General features: G+C 45.2%; 1 protein-coding gene across 1 annotated transcript in view; it reads left to right on the forward strand.

Annotated features, from left to right (window-relative positions):
- The first annotated feature begins 98 nt into the window (after positions 1-98).
- Positions 99-12,558, forward strand: part of fam20cb (FAM20C golgi associated secretory pathway kinase b) — a 46,304-nt gene continuing 33,844 nt past the window's right edge. The window contains exons 1-3 of the mRNA XM_031843003.1: positions 99-1,448; positions 1,692-1,867; positions 5,294-5,372. Coding sequence (XP_031698863.1) covers positions 937-1,448; positions 1,692-1,867; positions 5,294-5,372 — 767 coding nt within the window. The 5' untranslated portion in view covers positions 99-936. The remainder of the gene's footprint in view (positions 1,449-1,691; positions 1,868-5,293; positions 5,373-12,558) is intronic.

The following is a 12,558-nucleotide window of genomic DNA, read 5'->3' on the forward strand; positions in this document are numbered from 1 at the left end:
CTCTCTCTCTCTCTCTCTCTCTCTCTCTCTCTCTCTCTCTCTCTCCCCCCTCAGCCAATCTGTGCACAGTGACGCTGCGCAAAGGCTGGATCTAGTCTTCGCTTCATCATCATATTTAACACACCCACCCAGATTCGCACATGCTACAAGAAGTGCATTCTCCTCCTATCCCGCTTGTACTCTTGGAGGTTGCCTGTCCCCAGCGGGAGTATTCTCGGTCTCCTGTTACCTGTGCAGTGTATTCTGTTGGATCGCCTCGGGTGATTAGTCGGGACTTGATGTGACAGAAATTACGCATTCCTGGATCGCTACTTTTTTTTTTATTTTCGGGGACTTTCCCGAAGAGCTTATAAGATGTGAAGAGCTTGCACTTTCCGTACTACATTTTTTTTTTTTTTTTTCTTTCCGGGGCCGAAGTCCCAGCTGATCCACGGCCGCTCTTCCCCGCACAGGATCGAGGTTGCACGGTGAGACCGATGCGCGCCCTCGAACCTCTTGGACACGCACGTTTAACCCCCCTCTCGCCCATCGCAGCTGCTTTTGGATCATACTCACTTGTCCTTTCTGAAATATTCGCTGGTCGTCAGGAGCGCGGCGGCGTGAAGACGATGTGGCTTGCGCAAATCCACCGTTGGTCTGAACCGACTCAGCGTGTTTTACTTGGACGCTCGCGGATGATGTTGCGCTTTTGAAACCTTCCTGGACACCCCCCCTCCCTCGCGCATAAAGCAGGACTCTGATGTTGAAAACAAAAACAAAGGCTGAACACTGAATTCTTTACTCAAGACGGCAAGTGAAGATGGGTCCTACGTGTTTAATGTGTATTTCATTAGATTGGCGTCTAGTCTGATAAACATCATCAGCGATGTAGTCAGCTTGTTCATCTGCGTGCTGATCATTTGCAGTAAATACTCACATCTGCTCAAACGGGAGACCATGAAGATGATCCTCCTGCGCAAATTCCGGGTTCTGATCCTCATGGTGTTCCTCATCGCGTGCTCCATGCACATCATGATAGACTTGCTGCCCAAGCTGGAGAGGCACGGCAACGGCGGCTGCTCGTGCTCGCACACGCCGAGCGAGGAGCCCAAGAGCTGGGGGAAGCAGGGCTGGCCTAACAAGCACACGCTGCGAATCCTCCAGGACTTCAGCAACGAGCCCAGCTCGAACGTGTCCTCCCACTCGCTGGAGAGGGTCCCGGTCGCGGCCGACAAAACGCAGGCTCTCCGGAGGCTCGAGCATCTCGGGCCACGCGGCGACCGGAAGAGACAGTTCCTGCAGGACGCCTCAGCGACCAAGAACATGCCGCTTAAGGGTTCAAGGTTGTCGGCTCTCTACGACCACCCCTTGTATAAAAGGTCCCTGCCGCCCCTGACAGACGAGGACACGCTGTTCAACGTCAACACGGACATCAGATTTGACCCCAAAGCTGCAGAGGATCAGGCATGGTAAAGCGTTTAGCTCGTGAAGTCCGATTTGAAAGCAAAATCAACTCTTAATGCAACAGAAGCTTTAGCTAAACGTTTTCTGATTTGATCACATGTAAAGGCTTTGAGTTTAGTTCTGTGCAATCACATTATCGTAACTCTGCATGTGCTGACGATGTGCTGTTGCACAACACCTGTCACTGGTTACATGAGAACAATCTGCCAGTCCTCTGTCTCCTTCACCTTTTCCTCTCCTCTCCCCAGGAATAACGAAGGCACCACGGATGAGTTCAGCCCGACAGGGGAGCTGACGGCCGACTCCTACCCCAACTGGCTCCGCTTTCACATTGGGATTAATCGATACGAGATGTACTCCAGACACAACCCGGTCATCGACGCTCTCCTGAAGGACCTGGTCACCCAGAAGATCACCAGCGTCGGTGAGTCATTAGAAACAGAGTGGGGGGGCTGGACGGCAACAGCAGCCAGCAGGAGGGCTTCAGTGCACAGATGGAGGGTCAAAATTACACTTTTACTCCGAAGACACCAAGCTGATACTGCAGAGAACCGTTTTGTGAACATTGTTTTATCTTAATAGCATTGGCACATGCTGATAACTGATGTTACTGGGTTTGTCCCATGATGCTGGAAAGAAATGTGCGCTATTAGATCCTCCCTGGTATGAAGAAGCAAAAATAAAGCGTTCAGAAGATGCAGGAGATGTTTGATTGGTTTAATCAGGTGAACCCAAAACACATGGTTTCCGTAGGTAAAAAATCATCTCCAACAAGTGGTTAACATATAAAATGTAAAAAGACATCGCTTATATGAACAGACATGAGCTCTTACAAGGATTCAAACAGTGCGGGGGTTTTTCAAACTAAACAACAATTTGAATCAGCACTCTTTGGGAAAGGTTCCCGCCTAGTTGTGACTGTAATGACATCTCAGGACCAGTCATTACACCCGGAGAGGAAAAAAAGAGCACTCTGGTTTTTATCTATACATTTTCGTCAGGGGTAACGACCCAAATGGTACACAAAATAGCCCAAATGATCACAAGCCGTGTACGCACCACACAAGTTTTACCCGCCCAATTGGGTGGGAAACAGAGTGTCGTTCTAACAGGAAACCAAAGGGGAGTGTGTGCCTCTAATGTAACGGAGTCCACTGTTCTGCTAAGTAAACAACAACCATGCTCCTCGTTGCCACAAGCACTGACAACATGAACACACTCCATAAGTATGTATAAAGGTGGAAGTCGGGCTGTCGTATGACGGAGCTGAACATGCTCGGCCCGCTCACTCCTCCTGCCTGACAAAGGAATAATTAAACGCCGCCGCCACCTCTCATGTATCCCCACAGAACACCTGGTCTCGCTGCAAATCCTGTATCTGCACATCACAGGTTCGATTCCAATCGAACGCTGTGGCTTTCTTATTTGATTGACAGGTGCACGGTGGATCTATCCTTCTGCAGAAGGCCAAAAAAAGCCTGCGCTGCAAGTGCACGTAGATACCTAACGGAGGCGATGATTCACGCTGGAGCAGTTATTTGGACTCTATTTCTACTTTTTTCTTTCTTTTTCTGGAGATTGTCTTCTTTCCTTTTTTGGCTCAGTCCAGCTCTCACATTCCAAGAGTGCGTGTCGACTCAAAGTCGCCCATCTTGCGCTCGCTGTGAAAAGTGATTGCAGATTTCAGGTTCATCTGCCAATAACAAAACCGTTTCTGGCCTTTTAGCAAACGATTAAATGCTTATCTGGGAGTAGGATTAGCTGTTCAAACCAGCATCCCTGTCCGGTCACTTTCGGAAGCATTCCTTCCTTTCTTTCCGGTCTTTCTACTCAAGATGTCCTCTTGATTTTCTTTGTCTTTGCTTTCTGTCTCATGAGCTGGGTGGATAGAGGAAGCAGTTCTCAGCGTCTGTGGCCAGCTAAATACATGGTGGCTCAGTAATTACAGAGCCTCAACACAGGCCATCAGCAGAATACCAACAGGAGCCAATAGCAGTTGCATATTATCTAAACTTGAGGATAGTCCTCGCATGTGTTGTGCACCGTAACGCCTTTTTGAGCAACTTTCATCAATGAGGGACACGCGCATTGGCATAAGCAGCAGATATGATAACTGTTACTATGGATGATGGTGAAAGTAATTTATAAGAGACCAAAAAAAAAGACTGAGGTTAATATTTTTCCCAACATGAAGTCTCTTTATAAACGTGGTTTGTTTACTGTGAGTGGAGGAGGAAGTGAAACATTATAATTTGCATGGTCCCTGTATGCAGTTCCTGTTAATTACAGTTAGAATATTTTAAAATGCCTCCAAACATCCACAGGGACGCTCTTCAGCAGGTGAGGTCAGACGGATATTGATTCTTTCACTTGTAATTTCTTTCTCTTTCAACATTTTTGTTGTTCTCATGATTCCCATATGTAAACAATAAATGAGGTCATTGATTGTGAAGGCTGTCCTTTGGCAAAAGACCACCAACACACTTCTCCCCGAATCGATCAGCTGAAGAAAGCACCGGGAACGGTGTCTGCTCTGCTCCCCCCCCCCCCCCTTCTTTTTTTTTTTTTTTTTTTTTTTTTTCCTCCTTTTTTGTGTGTGCAAATTTCGCTGTATTTCAGCCGTGAATAGTCCTCGCCCCAGCCCAGTCCCACGAGTGCCTTTTTAGAATGCATTATCATGTGCAAAAAGTGAGAAAACATGAAGGATAGAAGGATGAATAGGAGCACAAAAGAGACGGAGAGAGATAGAGATGGACCCTCCAGAGAATACGCAGAGAGTAAACAGTGGAGGAACAGAGAGCATCGGCGAGCACTGGCTGTCCTTCACCCCCTCACTCTCCCTTCCCATCAAACAAACATTGTGACATCAGCACTCTTTTCTTTTTAGAGCGCAGGCACACTCACAAAGACACAAACGCATGGCTACGCACACGCTGTGTACGAGCTCGCATGCACATCGGTGTGCTTTGCCAACATGGCGGATGAAGCTTCAGGTGTACAATGACATGTCTCCTGAGTGGAAATTAAATCAATGTCAGTAAATATTACATTACGATTAACATGACAACATAGCGCTATTGTGTCATGTGGATATGGACTTTTGGTTTGTCTCTTATCTCTTGAGCTTTATTTATTTCCTTCTACTGGTCAACACAATTCTGGTTGCTTTATATGCAGAATGCCTGCGCTTGTTACTTAATTTAGAGGAAGTTCTGGAGCCTCGTTACCGTGCTTAGCATGCTTAACTTGTTCTTTTCGCATTTCCCCCACCATGCTTCATTTGTATTTTTGATTGACAGTTGTCAGTAAACAGTAGAAATATTGAACATGGACAGCTTTTTAACAAATACAGGGTCACAATAGCAATTCTCCATTTATTAGACAGAATTGCGCACATTTTACTTGTCTCAGCTTGTCAAACGTAAGGATTTGCAGGTTCACTCCGTTAGATATTATTTTATTTTCAACTTTTAAGATGTTGGACAGCTGGTTGGACAAAGCAGACAACGTAAAACATGTCTGAGTTTTGAGATTATGTGCTGAAAATAATACAGTGACTTTTATTCAGTCATTCATTATGACGTTGGACAATCAGCAGCCTTTTCAATTAGCTTTCAAGTTTGGCTAGTCAGAATTTTGAAAATCTGCTAGACTAACTAGCTAACACCTAATAAATTGGCCATTTATTTTGTGTGTATTTAAAACTAAATTGTCAAATTACAAACTGTAAACCCACTACTACAGCTCATTTCTTTGGTCTATAACTAATACCAAACCTTACGTTACAACAAATATCCATAGTGGCATTAATGTATTGCTAACGGCAGTGTTGTCTGTTTCACTTCAACAGCAATGAAGTCTGGAGGCACTCAGCTCAAGCTCATCATGACCTTCCAGAACTACGGCCAGGCTCTCTTTAAACCCATGAAGTAAGTGTTGTATGTGTTTTTAAAGTTCCTTCGAGCTCCACCGTTCCTCTGGTTGAACTGCCCTCTCTCATCTGTTCTCCTCTGCCAGTGTCAGGTCCCCCTCTCTTTAAGAAAAGGCAATCTCTTTCGTATCATGCTAAAGCTTGAGTGCATTTCAGCATAAAACACCAGTGATGCAGCTTTCTAGCTCCAACGACTTCCTTTTCCGCATCCCACCACCCACTCACTCTCTCCACACAGCATCAATCTCATTTCCTCATTCTCGTTCTGGCTATATCAAATTGCTTTCATTTCAGCACAACCTTGATATTCGACTGAAGGCCGACATCGTTCCGCTGTGTCCGAGCCAAACGTTGACGAGGCATTTCCCCTCACGGGGCTTTCAGGTGACACGGCACATCCTTTAGTGGCCATGCTGGAGGTCCTCAGGCAATGCTGGCTGTGTCTGATCATTACCAATCAAACTAGTCAGCCAAATGTGATTTGTCTGAAGTCCCATATTGGAAAAATACCACTGTGTGTTCGTTGAAGGTAGTATTTCAGTTTTGGCTTAGCACCCACAGGCAGCAGCCTCTCAGGTATCACTCTTGCTCACCCTGGGGGCGACATATTTGTCATTATTTTTTCGTAGCTCTCTGTAAATGGTGCCAGACGTAATTTCTGTGAGCTTTGTGATCCGACACCTATGTTCCTTCCCTCATCTCCTTCTGAATCCTATTCTAGTAGTGATATGAGAACATCCAAGCAGTGAACTACAGCTTATCATTAATGTCTCTCACAAAGAAGGGAAGAGGAGCGAAAGCTACACTTTCTTTTGCTTTTATACCTAAGCTTACCGCGGCACGCCCTGTAATACACCTTGGCTCGACTTAGCTTGTAGAGCAGATAAGTCTACCAAGTCGTAAAAACTGCCCCACTGGTAGATACTATGTAGTTTTTGATTAATTCACATATCCTTTATCCACTCTGTCATATTTAGACGATAACACATCCCAAGAGAAATGCTCTTTGCTCCTAATCCCTCCTCGATGGGTGGATTTAAATGTCACCCGTCCTTTGTTATGGTGATTATAATTTAATTGTGGGTTAATGGTTTTCTACACAAGAATGTTGTCTGGCCCCTGAATGTCAGCGTGGAGAGCGGGGTTAAGCCTGTGGATGAGAGGTAGCGAGGTTTTTCCGTGGGAGGAGAAGCTATTCAGAGACTGTTGTAATTACGGCTTCAATTGTACCGCACTAAGTCAGGACAGACGCAACAGGCCTGAAATCATCCTGACAGGTCGGTAAAGAGGAGTGAGGAGAGTGAGGCGAGAGGAGGGAAGGGGTGGGACGCGAGAGGAGGAGTGCGGGGCGGAAGAGAAGCGAGGTGAGGGGGTCAAGGGCTCGAGAAGATGGGAGGGTAAGGAGGAGAGACGGTCGAAGAGACGTGGGCAGAGATTGTCGTCGATACGCGCGCAGAGTCAAAATCCACAGATTATCTCTGTGCGCTGCCCTGAATCTCAACCCAGACAGAAATGTGAAATAACATTTTCAGAGAAAAGCACGGGGTTGGATGTAAATCTGTTGCTTGACAGTTGTGGTTGTCAAAGCCGCCGTGATGTTTGATAATCCTGAATAACGGCGTGTGTGTGTGTGTGTGGGGTTCATTCCTTTCTGCTTGAATGCTCTTGACTTTAACAAAATAGGCCAACCCATACTGACGTGTGTGTGCGCGCGTGCATGCTCATTTGGACTGCAATCAAGGTCTTGACAGATTGGCGGTGTCATTCCCGCTACAATTTCCCTCACACATGCACACACGCCAACATTCACACACACACACGTGCACGAGCGCGCACACATCCACTTAACACCCAACCTCATCTCCTAGTTCCCAAATCTGCTGGTGTGTTTCCACATGGTGCATCAAAGAGACAGAGGCTGAGAGATCAAAGACTTCTCCGGCTGTGCTCTTCTGCTCGGCTCCTCTCAACTCTAATGGAAATGTGTGCCAGGCAGCGAAGGCGGGCGGGCGGGCGGGCGGGCGGGCATGCACGCACGCGGTGTCTGGGTAACAATCGACCCTCAAACCATCCATATCTGTGGAAACCTGCTCTCTCTCTCTGTTTATCATATTCTCCATCACCTCCCCTTCATTCACTAATACTCTGTTTGTTTTTCTCTCTCGCTCATTCTTTAATGAATGGCACAGAAGAATAAATCCATTTACAGGGTTGCTGTATCGATCCTTTTTTTTTGTCTTTTTGCCTCAAAGAGAGAGAGAGGGAATGATCACATGCTATGGTCAGTGCCTCGGTTTTGTGGTGGCGGGGGCTCCTCTGTATGTAACGGTCCAGTGACAACACCCCTCAGCATGATTTCACGATTTGGTTGAGTCAGCTTCCACTGTATTGAGACACCACAAGATGGCTTAGAGTACCTGTACACTATGATGTAACACAGATGAATCAGCCCACTGAGCTGCTGTCTGCGGTCCCGTTTTCCAGACATGGAATAGACCCTCTCTTAACTGGTCTAATCTGACTCAAGGCTTGTTTTGCAATGTTTGTTAAGACCACAGGTCTTGCGAGATCACAGAGGCTTTGAGGGGAGGCACTCAAAACCCCAGCTGATGCCCAGCCCTGTGTTGCTTAAGTAGACGATTGTGCTCTCGGTCACAACAGCGGCAGTGTAACCTGACTGAAACTGAGTCTGATGACTAAGCTCATTTATCATTTTCGTCATCCTCTGCATCCTGTTATGCTTGTGGGCAGGACTGAAATAACCCTGAATTTGTGGGATTTCCATAATTCCTGCTTCTCTTCCTCTAAACAAACACTTAACGCTGTCAGGATGGGAGACTCTACCGTGTGGCTAAAAAACATGTCGATTTTTGACATAACCCCTCAAATTATACAGCACAGAGGCTGTTGGCTGACGAGACGCAGGGACTTCACATGAAATGGCAAAAATGCACATTGATGCTTTGCTAGAACAACAACAACAAAATAGTAGCAATTGTGCTCAAGAGAGCTTTTTGGTTCAGCTAGTGTTTTTCAAGTTGAATATGCAAGAATATTGCTGTTAAATCAAGTGGTTTGCTGGAACAAATATACTCTATAAAAATTATAATAAAGAAAAAACATTATCAAAACAGCGTTTAGGTTAACCTAGCAAATACAAGTATAATGAAACTAGTCTTTGTGCTTACAGTTTTCAACCAAGTGGAAATTCATTTCTGTATTATTTACACCAAACAACAATGATGATAGAGAAGTGACAATCTCACCTAAATATTTAACACGTTGAATGTGTTGCTGTCCATAGCTACTGTAAGTTTGTTATTTAGAATGTCGTCTGCATACATTCAAAATATTACCCCTTAGACTGTTGGGTTGTACTAAATAAAAAGAGATATAATATATCTAATATAACCTTGAGAGACACCAATTCTTGTACAGCGTGTTTAATTCTTGTGTGTCGAGTAGTGTTCCCAGCTGGTCCTCTCAGGCTGTGTATGCCCCCCCCTCGACAACCTCCACCAATCACAGGGTTAGGGAAACTGCTATGTTGCTTGACAGGTGAAGCTCCCAAAACAAAAAAAAGTACACCACGGACTCGCTGCTGCTCGTGAGGCTTAACATCGCTGCGGGTGCACAATCATAGCTTTTATTCTCTCTGCTTTTTGATTGACCGTACTGTCCCGCTCGATCATAACTCGCATTCTCTAACTCGATGCTACGTTGCCAAAAGGGTCACCAATTACCACCATTTTTTTGTCAGCAGCTTTGAGAAAATGGCTCGAGCTGAAGACACAACTGGCAGCACATTCGGTGGGAACAAAAATGTTGCTCTTTGAAAAGGTACAGCCCCTTTGGGAAGACCGCTCCAGTGCAAAACATTTTGTACCTTTTTTTTTTAAAAGCTTACCTTCAAGTTCAAATAATACTAATACACAAACTGTGCCTTTTGCTGTCAGACATGTCTATGCACTTTTCAGTGCAATGAAAATGTGTGCATGTACAGTAATACCTTAAGGACCACCAGGAACCTTTGTTACGTACCGAAATAGACCTGCGCCGTACGGTGCGTTTGAGTCCCAGCTGTAGCCTTGTATACTTTGAACCCGAGTGTCTGGGTAGAGAACAGACGGGGTTTGATATTCTTCGTCTCTTTGTGTCTGCCCGTCATTATAGCTTCGTGCTGGTGTGAACTGGGGAAACAATGATTGTAATATTTCCAGTGAAAATAGTCTTGGCGCGCACACAGCCCATTAGATGATGAGCGCAGATGATCAACGAAGTAAGGCGGGTAGAAGAACCGATGATTGATATAATGATGGTCTTCCGTTCCTTCTCGCTTCCACTTAATTGTATCGCTTGTCAATCAGCCGACTGTTGGCTCAGCCGCACACAAATCAATCCGAGTATTCCTAGAAGAGATAGCGGGCTCTTTCCGCTGCTCCTCCCCGCTGAGCGATCTATATCTGTGCCGAGTCGGGTCCATGAGTAATTTTTGATTGACACGATGGGGAGACAAGAGAGGGGAGCAACATAATGTCACCTTGTTTGTGTCAATAATGTATCGACGGCAGCACAAGTGACACGGCCTGGAGGAAATGTCTGTGTTGAATAAGAGAAATAAACGGTGAAGTGGCTACGTAGAAGAGTTGGATGTTGTATCATCGAGCTGCATCAGACGTGGCAGATTGAGGTGAGATTTGTCTGAAAATGGGGAGGGCATGTCTCAACGAAACCCCTTATTATCTTCGCTTTAAGCTGCCAAGATTCATTCACAAACAAGGAAAAGACTGAGTGGCTGATGAAAGACGGGACAATCTAGCTTTTGTTCCTGTGTGTTGCTGAACAAAAGGATGTCAAACAAACGGACCCCTCTGTGGACTGACCTCCGTTCTTTTGCCTCTCACTCTTTGTATACATTTTGTCAGTGCGGTTGTTTGTTTGTCGGCAGTGTGTGCATGTGCGCCTGTCTGCTGCGTGATATTCTATTCACAAGGTCTTCTGTGCCTGTGCTTTGACTTTGAGTCGGGAAATGAAGGGATGAACCGCCTCAGGACAAGTCATTCAGAGCACAGATGATGAGTGCAGCTCTGTTTGGAAAGAGAGGGAATTCACAGTAGTGAAGGGGCAACGCCAGAGCTGGGGGGGGGTAGAAAGTACCATGTTAACCCCCAAACTGCTGGCTCGCATATCTGCAAACGGTGCAACTCACACTTGCTGGATTGAAGCATGACGTAAAGCATTAAGCACAAGACTAATTGGATATATGCAGCACATATAGGAATGAAAACCCTCTCCGCTTGTGGCATTCAATAGTTAGCACATCCACGAGGAGCCACTGAGAATGTGTTTGCATGCATTACATGCTTTTAATTCAAGCAAAGGATGTAACTGATACAAGCGTTTTTTATTCACTCTTAAATTACAATCACAATTTGTCTTCACAAATAAACAAATCATATATTGTTCCCAGCTCAGAATATGAGTCTACCTAGACTGTAAATGCAATTAGGCGTGCACATGCTCGACATCTTAAACAGTGCACTCGGGGATAATGAATAATAGCAGAATGTTGTAATCGCCCGTAAACGCACTGGCTGACCTCAGGATCTAAAATTACAACCACTGTGTGTGTGATGTGTTATTTTGCAGCACTTAGGGCTTTGCACTGCTCTCTGCTTAATGATTTGACTCTTTCCACTCTGTTATAATTGTTTCACCAGGGTATTATTTGTGCTCAAGCGAAATTGTCGAAGGAACAGAGAAATAATGTGTTCAAGTGCTCGGTTAAAAAAAAACACACTCACACACACACGCTAGTTATCACATGTGCTTTCGGAGTGCAGCATAGGATCAAATGGAGCCCCGAGGCTCAGTTATCTGACCTCCTACTGTCTTCCCTGCAGAGACTGTAGCACACTGCAGGATCGTGTGTGTGTGTGTGTGTGTGTGTGTGTGTGTGTGTGTGTGTGTGTGTGTGTGTGTATGTGTGTTTTAGCTTGAGATGGAGGAAAAGTGATGAAGCAAAAATGGTAACATCCCCCCTCATGCTACGGAGCCTTAGATATGTAGTTCTAATTAGCTTCACTGACACTGGATACCAGGCCTAATGTAACTGTCCGTGGTGAACTGGTGAAAAGAGCGGAATCGCTGCATAGAGCAGAGCATCATTGTTAGAAGATGCTAAAATGACTTGCTTGTCAGAAAAGTTAGAAAAATAGATTTGAATTCGTGAGACAAGTTAGAGTTTAGACCAAGCTGCCATTGTGCCAGATTCACGAAGTTAGAAATGTGCTGTCAAATGAACCTGCTCATTTCTATTCAATTAAGTTTTGGTAGAAAGTAGCACAGCTGAAACCATCGATATCGGAACATGGCAGAGCCGGAGGGCATTGATGTAAACTGTGTTACTCAGTGGCCTGGTTCCCATAAATCATTGCTTTTTATTCAAGGCCCCAAACGGGGTTGGGAACCTTCTCTTTAAAGATAGAAACCTGTTTTGTGGGTGAAATGAATGTGTTCCATTGGTCAAATAGTGACCAATGGAAAGACTCATCGCTGGCTAACCAAACTATAATAAACTAATGTCTCTCTATGCAGGGAACATCATTTAAATAACCTCCCTCTGGCTTTCTATGGGGAATTGATTCAATGTTCTGATGTAAAAGTGGTTGAGGACCTATTTACCAAGCAGCTGTGGAATACCCTGTGATGAAAATTAAAGAGTAAACTTGCCCACTCTGATAATAATCTCTTAATATGGGGCTGAAGTTACCATGGTAATGGACAATAAGCAGTGCAGACCTATTGCCGACCGTACTATAGAACAACATGCTGTGAGCACGCAATAACAGATGCTTATCCAAGTAATCTACGGTCTAGTGGGGGGGGGGGGTAGTAATCTGTTAATGCAGTGTTGGCGTTCTGCCATCTAAAGTAATCATCCATCAGGATTTATGTATAATATAGATATTATTAAATAACGTCAGAGACGGTGTCAGTTTTAATCAGTCTAGCTGATTAGCACGATCGTTTAGTTTGACGCGTCAGTTGGATGCTCTACCACTCCCTTTCTTCTATTTATTTTATAAAAACATCAGCATTCAGTCTTCCCAAGACTTCCTCACTCTGGACCGCTGCAATTGAGATCTCAGTGACTGCGTGTGTGTGTGTGTGTGTGTGTGTGT

Source organism: Anarrhichthys ocellatus, unplaced genomic scaffold, assembly GCF_004355925.1.
Source record: "Anarrhichthys ocellatus isolate YVR2014 unplaced genomic scaffold, GSC_Weel_1.0 scaffold4, whole genome shotgun sequence".
Taxonomy (NCBI): Eukaryota; Metazoa; Chordata; class Actinopteri; order Perciformes; family Anarhichadidae; genus Anarrhichthys; species Anarrhichthys ocellatus.